This window comes from Oryzias melastigma, linkage group LG18 (assembly GCF_002922805.2).
Source record: "Oryzias melastigma strain HK-1 linkage group LG18, ASM292280v2, whole genome shotgun sequence".
Classification (NCBI taxonomy): Eukaryota; Metazoa; Chordata; class Actinopteri; order Beloniformes; family Adrianichthyidae; genus Oryzias; species Oryzias melastigma.
Window position 1 is genome coordinate 12478151 of NC_050529.1, and position 12942 is coordinate 12491092.

Genomic DNA, 12942 nt, shown 5'->3' on the forward strand with positions numbered 1-12942 from the left:
CCTCTGACTCCAAACATCAAGGGATGAAATCATGATAAAGAAAAAATCAAGACGAGCAAATAAGAAACTGTTTGAAACTAATAAAAAAAGGAAGATAAATGGAAAAAATCTACACCAAACAATTTATCAGCTAATGCTATGGTTGCCCACCTAGGTATGTTAGGAGAATTAATTAAAATGCTACATGAAAAATAAAATTATTCCACCTAAAACAGTAGAACTGAAAAATTATGGTTCTATGAAAAAAATAGTAAGCACAATTATTTGGAGGAGCACAAAATAACAATAATTACATGAAAATTTCCAGGTAATATATTTAAGCAAAAAATAATTTTGAAAAAGTAGTTGAGAATAAGCAAAAAAAAATGTTTCTGGGAAAATTAGTAATAGATATTTACTGAATATTTTATGGGTAAAATATATATTTTTTTATTGACGTTAGACAAACTTAGGAAAAAAGGTAGGAACCATCCTGAAAGACGGAACGTTTTCACAAATGTATAATGCAAAAAGTAATGTCACTGTTATACAATCTGCTTTTAATTAGGTAATTTTAAACACTGATCATATGATGAGAGCGTACAATTTAAGTATATATATGTATAAATGCCACAACTCATTTTTTTGGTTGTGTGTTAGCTACTGAGTCCCTAAAAGGACATTAAAATATGTCCCTATAGGGACTCTGTAGCTAGCTAAATGTGCTTATTAATCAATTTATCTATAATTTTAAAGCTATAACATGAATATAAAATGATAAATATTTCACAAAAAATGCATTTCAAAGGTTCAGAAGAGAATCTGGCTCTAGACAACAGATCCACAAAAAAATTGGGTCAACATTTTAGCTAAAAACCCAGCTTTATGTTGCTTATTTAAAAACGAAAAAGCTTCATTAAAATGAAGAAACAGCAGCATAAATCCTGCAAGTTTACTAACATTTTTTACTAAATTTCTACAAATGCAGATTCTCCTCTTTCAGAGCACGCATTCAAAAGCGACAGGTGAAAACACAAGGCAAGAAAACGAGAAGAGCGAAAGATTTTTAAATGACTTTACGTTGATTCATTCAGATTACCCCCTCCTCAAAAACTAAAAGAGAATCTTCTACTGCCTATATAGAATACGAGCAACAACCTGCAATACTCTGGGGATAAACTATTCTCCCCTTCTTTGTTTATAATCTGTGCTAAAATAAGGCTAAAACAAAAACTGATTTTTTAGGGACTGAAAGATTATTTAACTTGAACAAAAAGTGTATTTAAAACAATCACAATGGGAGCTAAAGGTGTAACATAGAACTTTGTCCTGGAATGAATTTATTTCTGTAAAATTCATGTCAAGCTTTTCAAAACAATCATTTTTTTTACTTGAATGGGAGTGTGAGCATTAATACACAAGCAACAGGTACTGTGAATATAACAAATTTAGCCCAATGCTAATTTCCATCTGTAGTCCTATGTGATAACGTACATAGATATGGACATAAAATCCCTTATATACAAAATGATCAGCACATCTATCACACACAGACAGATGTAACACAAAATAGGACATTATATATAAGGTTTTTGAACTAAAAGTGAAGGTAAATACAATATTAACTCTATTCGTATCATATTTGATACTTTTCATTTGATACTTTCTAAGATCTATTTTTTGTTAAACCCATTGTATATAATTTAACCCATGTTTTTCACCCTGTAATGGACAAAAATAACCACTAGGGGCAGTAGAGGGGCCTTTCCTGCTCGTTTCAAAATGGCTGCCTCCATGAACACTCTTGGCGGGAAAAAGTTTAGCAAGTTATGGTGAGAATAACTCATCTATTTGTTTTTGTTTTTTTTAAAGACTATTTGTTGTATTGAAATGTTTCAAAAATGATCAATTCTTTATAATACAGTTACACCAATTTATAGGAAATTTGAGACAGAACAGAAAAAAACTCATGACAATATTTTTGCATTGTAGGCTAACGTGAGCAAGAACATGCTAAATCACCAAATAATAGATGCTATCATTCAAAAAAATAAACATTTAGTTGTTGATTTCAATAAAGTTTTTAAAAAGCAACGTAAATCCAACAAATTGAAATGTTCTGTCTATTTTTTGACATAGCGAGCTTTACAGGGTTAATGTAGCGCTAGCTTGCTGCTTTACCCAAAACACCTTCATATATACATATATACACCAATAAACACCATTAGTGCTAACCGTTTTCCAGAATGCTCAGCTTTTTTTAAGTTTGTTTAAATGTGAGAAAAGTGGGACTATGTTTGAACACCACTTGGTGAATGTTCCAGAACACATTTTGGGTGAATCTGCATCTTCTGATCTGCGCTTCAGAATAAAGATCGATTGCTAGTGACACTGAAATTAAATGGAATTAGAAAAGTGGCGTAAAAGCTGGTGAAGTTTTAATGATGAAGTCTAAAAACTGCATAAATATATAAAGTTATTACTGTATTTTTACAAAAAATGTTGAAATATTTGTTATGATATTTGCCAAATTTTGATCATGCATCGCTCCAACTTTGCCATTACTAGTATTTAGCTATGATCTAACTGTGGGAACACGGAGCCGTATCATTAGAATAATGACGACTGTTAACCGCACAGGTTTGTTTTGTGATTTCTTTTTCTGCTGTGTTCCATGAAAGCTGATAAAAGGTCATGTCTCTTCATGTCAGTGCGATGTAAAATGTTCAAGTGTATGTATTCCAGTCAAACTGAGAGTCAGGCATGAGTGTGCACGGCGGCGGTTTGGTTTCACAGCGGCGTGGGGTGTGTTCTGAAGTGCTCGGGGACAGACTCAGATTCCCGGTACCGTCACTTTCAAACCTCCCCTGTGATACCACAGCAACACGGCGGCGCTGAATTGTATCAGACCCCGAAACCTCGCTGACTGAAGTCCCACCTGTTTGACATTTTTGTCAGATGAGTTGGTTTCATCCTGTGCTATTAGGATGAGAATTAAATGGATTTTGTGGCATTAAAAAGATCTTAAACTTAGATTGTCTGTCAAGTCATTTTAAGTTTTTTGATTTTGATATTAGTTGTTAGGTCTAGTTGCTTAATAGCACTTTAAACCCCTTACAAAGCATTAAAAATCTACAGTTTCACAATGAAAATATTTCAGCTTTATCAATATTCCTCATTTTAAACGTAAAATTACTCAATGACTTATAAAAATCCTTCAAAGTAGGGTCAAAATGTATTCAATCGGAAAGGTTAACATGACTTTAACCAGATATTAGTAGTATTTTCTCTTTTGATTAACATCGTAACATTTAACTTTCTCTTTTGTGAATATTTTTTGTATTCAGAAACAACTTCAGCAAAAAAAAATACATAGTAAACATGAAGGAAACGATTGGGAATATAACTCCTGTTGGGTTTAAAATGTTGCCAAATTTATTTTGAATATCTTAACAAAGAATGCTTTTTCTGTTTGCAAATTGTGCAGAAAATCAATGCCAAAAGCACCTTCAATAAGCATTTATCCACAAAACCTTTAAAAATAATATAACAAATATTAGGTTATTTTTAATCTGAACTGAACAAATAATTAAAAATTGGTTTTAGAGGTTGCATTTTATCTTTACTAACTTCTCAGTAACACTAAACACTTAAATTACTTTAAATATTGATCTTCTAAGTCCTCATTCGATCAACTTATTTTTATTTTGCGTCAATTTTGCTGCTTTTAATAAAATAAATGGTATCAGATGTAAACTTTCTATAGCAAGAATTTAATTTGAATCATTCTCAAGCTAAACCAGGGGTCTGCAACCTGAGGCTCCAGAGCCACACGCGGCTCTTTTATTCCTCCATTGTGGTTCTTTGGCTTCAAAGAAAACTTCTGCCTTAACTAATTAATTAATCTATATTTAGATTTTTGACATGTCAGATAATCCTGATTAAAATGATAGTAAAAGGTTTAATCTACTGTCAGAGTGGTTTACAGTCAGAGTGACATAATCTTATTTCTTTACATGTATAGATTTTAAAATAGTTTGGATTCTACACTGTTATGTTTTTGTAAAAGGAGGAACACAAAAGTCATAATAATAGAAAATCTCATGTTTCTTACTTTTTAATAAAAGTAATTCTGCAGCTGGAGGATCTGATTAAACACAGGATGTTTTATTTTGAAAGGAACTTGAATGCGCTATTGTCAGAAGTGAAAGGAGTTAAATTTGCTATATATAGAAAAACTCAATTGTAGAGAACAATTCAACACTTTATTTTATAAATTATTGGCCACAAAAACGGAAATAAAGTGTATTTTTCTAAATTTGAGGTAAATAAGAACCTGGACCAAATGTCTCTTTTAGCGTTAAAGGTTGCAGACCCCTGAGCTCAATGTTATGCAATTTATATATGCATATTTTGAAGGGTTTGTCACAAATGAGCCTCCAGATCATGAATTATGTCATTTTTGTATAAGGTTACATGCTTATTTAAAGGATTCAGCGATGATTGAGCATTTAGACGAGTAAGAGAAATGTTCCGTTTAGGATCAGTCTCTAAGCGTGTTCATGTTTTAACTCTGATGTTCTACCAAGGTGTTTTTTTCAGACATAACTTGTGGCGGTGCAGAGCAAACCCACTCTGAGACGAGTCGGTGAGTCTCCTCCTGCTTGGATGCTTTTTTAGAAATGCTTGTTCTACCTCAAAGTGCAACTTTAACAGCTGAATTTTTCATTAATCGAGTTTATTCTGTTAAATCTCATCAGAATTCCAATTTAGAACCAAATATATCCATAATCTAAGACGATCTGGATTATAAATTCAAGTCCCTAAATACTAGTGTCTTCAGAAAATTCACTTTATTTTAAACTTTGACTGAGTAAATCATACAAATACTAATTAAAACTTAATTTTTGAGATCGTTCGAAGCAGTTTTCTCAGAATTCTATACTTTCAAGTGCAAGTTTATACATTATTTTGATAAAGAACCTCTAAGATTCTTAGTAAGATTCTTAATAAAATGTTTTTTTAAATAAACGCATTTAAGAAGCCGTCAAATTTTGAGAGAATTTAAACGCGCTTCCTTTGACATCTGTGACACAGTTTCACGCACCTGTACAGGGTGAGAACAACAAACACTTGATTTTTATCTTCATCTACAACAAAACTCGATTTGATAAGAACACGTTCACAAAAACACGAGAGATGGTACAGACTGGTTTATTTGTTTTCAACTCTTCGTTTTTGAAAAACGTTTGTCACATTTGTGCCCCCCCCTCCCATCAAGCATTTTAAAGAACCAAAAAAAATACCTAAAATTCCAATAAAATTTTAAAAAGGAATGCCCAAAGAATGGAATGTCTTAACATTTAAAAACAACAAAAAAAATAACCAAATAAAACCGATTTGAGCACAAACTTTTTGAACATGAAAATGTCAAAAACTAGAAACACCCACAGCACAAAAAAAAAAGAAAAAAGGTGCTTTTAACTTTCAAAACCCAACTGATGTATGGAGGAGTGACTCATTTTTAAAGGACTAAGTTGAACTTTTGCAGCTTCTGAGCCAAATCTAATGTGAAAACTGCTTTTTTTGTAGTTTGGCGCCATCTTCAGGCAGTATAAGGGAACTGCAGCAGCAATGCTTGTCTGGGTCCTAAAGTGATTTTGTCCAGACTGATGGAGGAGTCGATCTCTTGGTTTTCATCCGTAGTTATTTTCACCTTAGCCGTTTCAGGCAACTCGACTCCTTCTGTAGAAACAAAACAGTCATTTGTGTTACAACATAGAAATAAAACAAAAAGGTAAGAAAGGGTGCATGTTGTATTTACCTGTAGGCGTCAGTGACAATTTGAGCGTTTCCGCTTTGTCCCCCCAGTTGACGGCTGTGATGTAACGCTCGCTCTGGTCCCAAACGCGCAGAAAAGCGAGGGATGAGGGCGACGAGTACAGGGAGTAGTAGTCGCCGTGGAGAAGCGAGCGCTCCTTTCCTCGCAGGTCGCTGAGGGATTTGAACCACTTCCTCACTTCAGCGTACTCTGTTCCATTAGCCTGCGCATGGAGGGTGTAAAATCATAAATATTGTGGCCCAAAAAAAAAAAAAAAACATTCTGGAAGGTAGAGTGAACGCTTACTTCAGATTCGGATTCCAAGTTCCAGACCATTTTTGTACCCTAAAAATATACACATTTCAGCTGATGCTTTATGGGTAATTTAACAAACATCTGATCCAAGTGAGGACTCACATTTCCTGCCTGAAGACCAATTTCATCTCCATAGGTGAAGACTGGCGTTCCGGGCATGGTGAACAGCAGAAGCTGATACAGACGAATCAGACCGGCAGCTTTAGCCTGTGACGACAGACGAACGCCACTCGAGGCACCGAGACCCCACCCCAGACTCCTCTGCTGAGAGTGAAGAACATCCATGGCTCTGATGCGCTCAGCACCTACAAATCAGAGAGACGTTAGCGTTCCAAATTGAAAGATGGCAGGTGGTCGGCACAAAAACAAACCCCATCCTACCTCCGTTGTTACTGCTGAGCAGGTCTGACAGCACCAGGTCAACCCCAGAGGCATTGATGAGCTGAGACACCTCCGAGGCAGACGCTCCCTGAACCACACCCATCAGGCCCCTGCAGGAACGAATCGGGTTAAGCTTTTTCACAGCAACCGCTTATTATTCCTCAGCCTGATCCTACTGACCCCAAACAGAGGAAACTCTTTGATCGTTATTTAAAGACCCACTCCCATCAACTTTTGAGCCGTTCTGCAAACTGTTCCTAGTGGTTTTAACTATATTTATACAGATTTTAGACAAAAATTAAAAAAATAATTTTCTAGGACAAGGTTTCTACAGAGTGGCCAGTAGTTTTGTCACATATACAACCTTCTCAAACAGCATTTTATCCATCTGCTTCCGATTGAAAAACTAAATTTTCTTCATACATGTCCTGCTTAACATGCTAAAAACACCATTTCCATTGGAATGGGTCTTTAAGCAAAAGCATCCTGTCAGCTGACATATTCTAAAATAAAACTGCCTCACTCTGCACACTTTTGGTTCCCTTTCAAACTTTAGTTAAAATGTTTCCGCTTCCTGTAACAGCGAGCGTCTCATCACCTGATCTTAGCGTCTTCAGTTCGGTTGCCCTGGACAGCGGCACGCAGTTTCGGCCACTCAGTGGAGTTGGACACGCGAGAGAGGTCCGGCAGCTTGATGCCATCCACTCCACGTTTCAGCCAGTACTCTGCGGCAGACTGGAAGAGGCCACAAGCATCTCAATGAGCCACAACTCTTAAAATGTTCACGCCTGCTTTTTAAGCAGCGACTGGCCCCCCACCTTAACTTTCTCCATGATTTCGTCGTCATTTTCGAACCAGGGAGCGGATCCCATGTAGTTTGGAGTCAGGTCAAGGACCACAGAAATGCCTAAAAGTGAATAGGCCACATTTATGCCGTTACTTATTGATAGGAACAGTGAAACTGGGGTGAAAGTTTGCTAGACCTACCCTTTTTGTGGGCTCTTTCCAACACTTCCTTCAGTTTATCTAGAGACCCAAAAGATGGATCGATGAGCTCAAGATTCAGCGTAGCCGGTTTGTCTTTCTGGACTCGGTGAAAAGGACCAAGAACGAGTCCTTTCACCTTCAGCTGGGTCATGTCATCCAACTTCTCCTTTAGACCTAGCAAAGACGGGAACAGAAGAAGGAAACGCTGAGTCGGTGTGAGTTTCACAGCTTTTGTGTGCACAGAGGCAGAGCCTGAGGAGACGGCGTGTACTTTCAAAGTTGGTGCACATGTACAATACAGTAAAGACATTAACTGCCTATTTAGTGGACATTAAAAAGAGGAGGAACACGTGAATGATTTTCTCCGCACCCTCTTCTGGCCATGTGAGGCCGGAGCACAAAAAGCTTGTTCATCCGAGAACAATATCCCAGGTCACATGTGGTTTTTGGAATTCTTCCCAAAGCCTGCTGGAAACCAGAGTTCTCACTGCTAAGTTACTGTAAGGACAGAACATTCTGTCCTCCTTGACCGGCTGGAAACCAGCGGTGCTTTTTCCTCACAATCAAACTTGTACATTTAAAGAAAAAAAAAAAAAATAACTTTTATTCTTTTTTTGTGAGTCTAGAAGAAATAAAAAGTATTCTTGAACTAAAAATGCAGAACAATTGTTGCTCAACTGAACCTCAAATCTGGATAAGAGATATGAAAGAACTGACTTCAACAGATTTATGACCTTTAGTCGGTCGCTGTGCCAGCATAGTCAGCAGTTTAGTATCCTGACTCGCTCAGTCCAGATATCCAGACAGGAATTTGTCACAAGACTTTCCAAGTCGTTGAGCACAAAATGAGCCAGCAAATCCGAGGTGCCCTAAAAACTAAATATACTTTACCTTCCATGCCGCCACAGAAGGCATCGAGGTCATCGATCTGGTACAGAGGGCCTTCGTTCCACCAGTTCATCTCAGGAATAGGTTTGCAGCGAGGCGCCTGGACAATGATTACGATGGCGCCGGCGAGCATGCCCACCCAGCCCAGCCAGAAGAGGACGAGGAGAACCCAGCGAGTTCGCACCCATCTGGAAGGAGTTGGGGGGAAAGTTAGTAAACAAGTAAATAAAAACCAACAAACGGGGGAGCTTTGTGTTTGTTACAGAAGGGTTTGAACTCTTACCCTGGAGTGCCAGCCACTCTCAGCAGCTCCTCTTTGGAGAGGCCCGTGAATGTGACCTCATCTTCAGGGACCTTCAGCTTGACGCTGCCGTTCTTCTCGTTCCCTGCAGCCTGACCGTCGCCTGTCATGGGCTGCTTCTCCGGGTCCACCTCATTCAGCTTCACCTCCTCCATGTCGATTTCTGTGTCTTTATTCATCTTTTTACACTTAAAAAAAGAAAAGAAAAAAACCCATAAAGTAACAAAAGACACACTTTTCCCCCCGGTTTTTGCTCTAACTTTGACGTTCATTGTAACACGGCACGCGCCCAAGTTAGCTTAATTTGATACGTTTTAAATTAGCCGAGAGGCGGAAATACGCTTGGGATTAAATTATTAGAATAAAATTTAACCTAAACTACAACCAATCTTTTGTGTCGCCTTTTTGCGTTAGGGGTTTCATTGTGTCTGATGTAACAGACTTACCGACTTTCAAATACACGGAACAATTCGAGCTTCGAACGTTAAAACACATTTTAAACACTCAAACTTGAAAGGAAAAAACAGCACAACACCTTAAAAAAGACAAATATATTAATTTAATTCTAGTTTAACGCTTTAGATTTTATAGAACATCGTGTTTCAATAATTTAATTCACCGGAAGTTTAATCGACGCCGCTTTTCTTTTTTTTCTTCTTTTAAGTTTAAAAACAAAAATAACCAAAGCAATTTTTTGTACTAAAAACGCTAATCAAAAATATTTGGAATTAAAAAATAATTAACGCAAAACTAAATTTTATGAAGGATGATGCAAAGAGGGGCCGGCACTACTACGTCACACCCTGATGATCCACGTGCACTCTAATATCTCCACATAGCTTAAAACATCGTTTAAAACCATCAACACTTTTTTTTTTCTTCGCACCTTAGCGATTACTTAATAAACGTAAAGTCTGTCTTACCTGATATGAGCTACAAATAGTCCGTCGGCGTTTATTGTAGATGTGTGATTCGGTCTGTACAGTCTGTCTGAAAGCCGCTGCGTATGTACTTTTAGATAATCCCAAGCCACGCCTACATAGAAACGAACCAATCATGTCTCGCCTTTTGTTCATTTCCCAGAAAGCATGAAGGTTTATCTTACAGTTTTTTCAAAGCGATATATACTTTACTTAAAGTCAACAAGTCTGAAACATTGTTCAATTAAGATGTTATTTGTTGAGTTACAACTTAAAATGTGATGAATTTTGTTTGGATTTTATTACTTAGAATGGTGAAAATTTTCAAAATAAGATACATCCTGCTAACTTTTTCTGAGGATAACCTAATCAATTTAAAGAAACAAAGCTAATGAGTTCACCAAAAATCCCTAAATTTTACAGCAAAGCTTTTTGTCTTTTATCAGAACATTATGTGGAGTGATTTAATCAAACCCCAAAGATTTTCTTTTATTTTTATCAACTCAAACCTGATTAACTTTATTTATCTTTGATTAACATACTTTAAAATATTCAATGAATTGATTAGCTTGATTGATGGTGCTTCCAATTTTGCTAAACGTAAATCAGTAATTTGACAATTAAAACGCTCTGGTTTTGATACTTGATGTGAATATGTTATAATCATTTTTTAAATAGTTAAGACATACTTCATCTTTGTCATTTGATTTATTGATCGCTTATGACATTTTTAATGACCTAAATCTGAGTTGGTATATATATTTGTGAGTATAAATATCTGATTAGAAATTAATAATTTGGTAATGATAGTTTATGTAAAGAAAATAAAAGAAAAATAACCAATTAATTGAAAAATGCATTATTTAATGATCTCATATTCTGTGTGTATGAAAGTTAATGTGTTTTATTATGAATAAGTCTCCTAATAACAAGTTTGTGTGGATGTACACATACATATATATGTATTTGACTAATTGTCCTAACTTGGATGTATGTGTATAGATAGTTTGTCCTCTTTAGTTTTGCTTTTGTTTTGATTATTTAAAATAAACCATTTCCAAATCCCTCCCAAAATTTTGTTTCTTCTTGGACTAGTACATACAGTATTTCACTTAAATCTAAAAATGTATATTAGCCTAAAATATGGTCTTATTGGAAAAATCATCAACACATACAACACATTCCATAAAAAACAAAAAAGTAATTTTATATTGCTATATCTTTAAAAATCTTTAAGACCTCCCTTGCAAAAAGTAGTACACTTGAAGTAATTTGAATACAGGCATAGCAAGTATATTATATCTATGTGATTTTCTTTTGCTAAACAAATAGTTTTTTCCCGTTTATGTTCAATCTCTTTTAAGGTAAACAACCTTCTTCTCCCAACATTTCGTCCTTTAACCCCATCTGTAAATCTCCTCCTTCTCTTTGCTGCTCTTCAGTGCCATAGCATGTAAACACATCCTTAAGCAGCAGCAGATGAAGCGCAAGAACACGCTCTCCTACTCGGCTCCCACGTGACTGCAGCCCAGCATGTACATACCTGTCGCTTTGATGCACTCAGTCTCTGTTCATGACAACAAACCCAAAGCTCTGCAGAGGCACAACTTTAATCAAAAGTGCTAAATAATTGTAATACTTGCTGTGTTTTTATGATTATCTTTAAAGTTATGTCCCTGCTCCTTATTATGCCACCAGCAGCCACGTGCCAGAGCCTTAGAAAGAGTCTCAGCATGAATGAGGATACTTGCAACCATGTTGCTTAAAATAGAGCAAATGTCGACCTCCCCAAGATGCATTTGGCAGCTCTTTACATAGACATTGCAGTGTTATCACTTTTGAGCAAACAGAATCACGCTCATGTCTGTCTACTGCACACAATCTCTAACAGACACCATCTGGTTGTCCTTTTACATCACGGCCTGCTTGATTGTGTGTGCAGTCAGGTTGTAACCGAGCTGCTGGACAGGACAACATGGAGCACAGCCAGCAAAAAGAGCAGCAAGATCTTCTCACTGTCTCCCCAGTTTACTCAGGATTTGTTTTCCTACGTTTAACTGGCGGCGAACAGCTGGATATTTGGCAGAAATAAGGAAAGAGGAAGGAGGAGTCAGAGAAATGAGGCAAAAGGGCAACTGCTGAACAAGGAAGGAACAGCGATGCGTAAACATGTTTATGAGATGAAGCAAATAGTGGGATGAAATTATGGAGCACAGCTGCGTGTACAAGTGGAAACGAGACCCTTGTTGTATATGTACTATCTCCACGTGCCGAGTGTAACATTCAGGTCTAGCTTACCACCTTAAAACTTCAAAAACATTTAAAGGTCATGGAGGACATTTTGTGCAAACTGTGTTTTTGCCTCTACCAGGAGAAAAATGCTTTTTCACTAATAAAAGGAAGTTTTTGTTGCTTTTTTTAGGTCTGAAAGAGATAAAATATCATATTTGTGTCTCAAATTTACAGGTTTGTAGAAAAACAACAGGTCAGAGACATTTAAAAGTTCTCACAAGAAATGCCTTTTGAAGTCCTGCTCCAATCCTTTTTTGATCTATTGTAAAAGTGTTGTTGACTTTTATGACATTTGTAGCCAAAATGTAAAATATATGTCATTTTCTTCAACATAGTTTCTGCAGACCGGCAGTTGATCATGAGAAATTTGCCTCTAAGTTGTGGGTGGAACTTTTAGCATGGAAGTAAGCCACTGCTTAATTCCCATGATCCCTTTGTTTTCACGCTCTCCCTCTAGTTTACAGCCCCTAACAACCCCAACAAAAATGGTGAACATCATTAGAGATATCCAGTTTTTAGCCAGATGGCACCTTAGACGAGAAAAACAAAGATGTACATGGATCTATTTGTATCCAAGTGGATGTACGGAGCAGATTAGGGAGCTTGTGGCCCGCCCAGCGTATTTTCTACATAACAACTACAGTCTTTAACAAACAGCATTTTTTCATCTGTTCCAGATTCACCATGACTTAAATTTAAAAAACAGTCTTTTAATCTTAATGTACTTTAAATGTGTTCTCCATTGTGAGAAAAATTCTACAAAAACATGTTAAAAACACCAAAAACATGATTTTAATGGGACTGGGTCCTAAAAGAGATCTGGAAGGTATAGGCACAAACACAGAGCCTTGCTACAAAACCATGTCTGATCCCCACTGAGAAAGTTTATTTTGCAAGAAAGCATGTGCTTGATAAAAAAAGGAGGAGGGGGAGGTTGTGCAAAAACAGACCTGAACCAGTTCAAACCAGCCTGACTGAAGATTTGTTGCTTTCATCTCATTGTTTCAGGATCCGTGCTGCGTTAACTCAGACAAAACTGGTGAACCCTGGGGGACCTG

At 36.7% G+C, this 12942-nt stretch overlaps 1 protein-coding gene across 1 annotated transcript; it reads right to left on the reverse strand.

Annotated features, from left to right (window-relative positions):
- Positions 1 to 5177: 5177 nt before the first annotated feature.
- On the reverse strand, positions 5178 to 9746 carry slc3a2a (solute carrier family 3 member 2a). Its single transcript, XM_024288507.2, has 11 exons — positions 9596 to 9746; positions 8655 to 8860; positions 8375 to 8559; positions 7484 to 7657; positions 7315 to 7403; positions 7095 to 7231; positions 6497 to 6606; positions 6218 to 6420; positions 6107 to 6145; positions 5804 to 6023; positions 5178 to 5724 (listed from the first exon to the last, which is right to left on the reverse strand). The coding sequence occupies exons 1-11, from the start codon at positions 9728 to 9730 to the stop codon at positions 5585 to 5587; spliced, it is 1638 nt and encodes a 545-aa protein (XP_024144275.1). The 5' UTR covers positions 9731 to 9746; the 3' UTR covers positions 5178 to 5584.
- Between the last annotated feature and the right edge of the window lie 3196 nt (positions 9747 to 12942).

Coding starts and splice junctions, on each gene's coding strand:
- slc3a2a (XM_024288507.2), bottom strand. CDS start 9,730: ATGATTGGTTCGTTTCTATGTAGGCGTGGCTTGGGATTATCTAAAAGT. Junction 6,421..6,496: donor GCTCAGCAGTAACAACGGAG/GTAGGATGGGGT, acceptor TCTGATTTGTAG/GTGCTGAGCGCATCAGAGCC. Junction 6,024..6,106: donor ACTTGGAATCCGAATCTGAA/GTAAGCGTTCAC, acceptor CTCCATGCGCAG/GCTAATGGAACAGAGTACGC.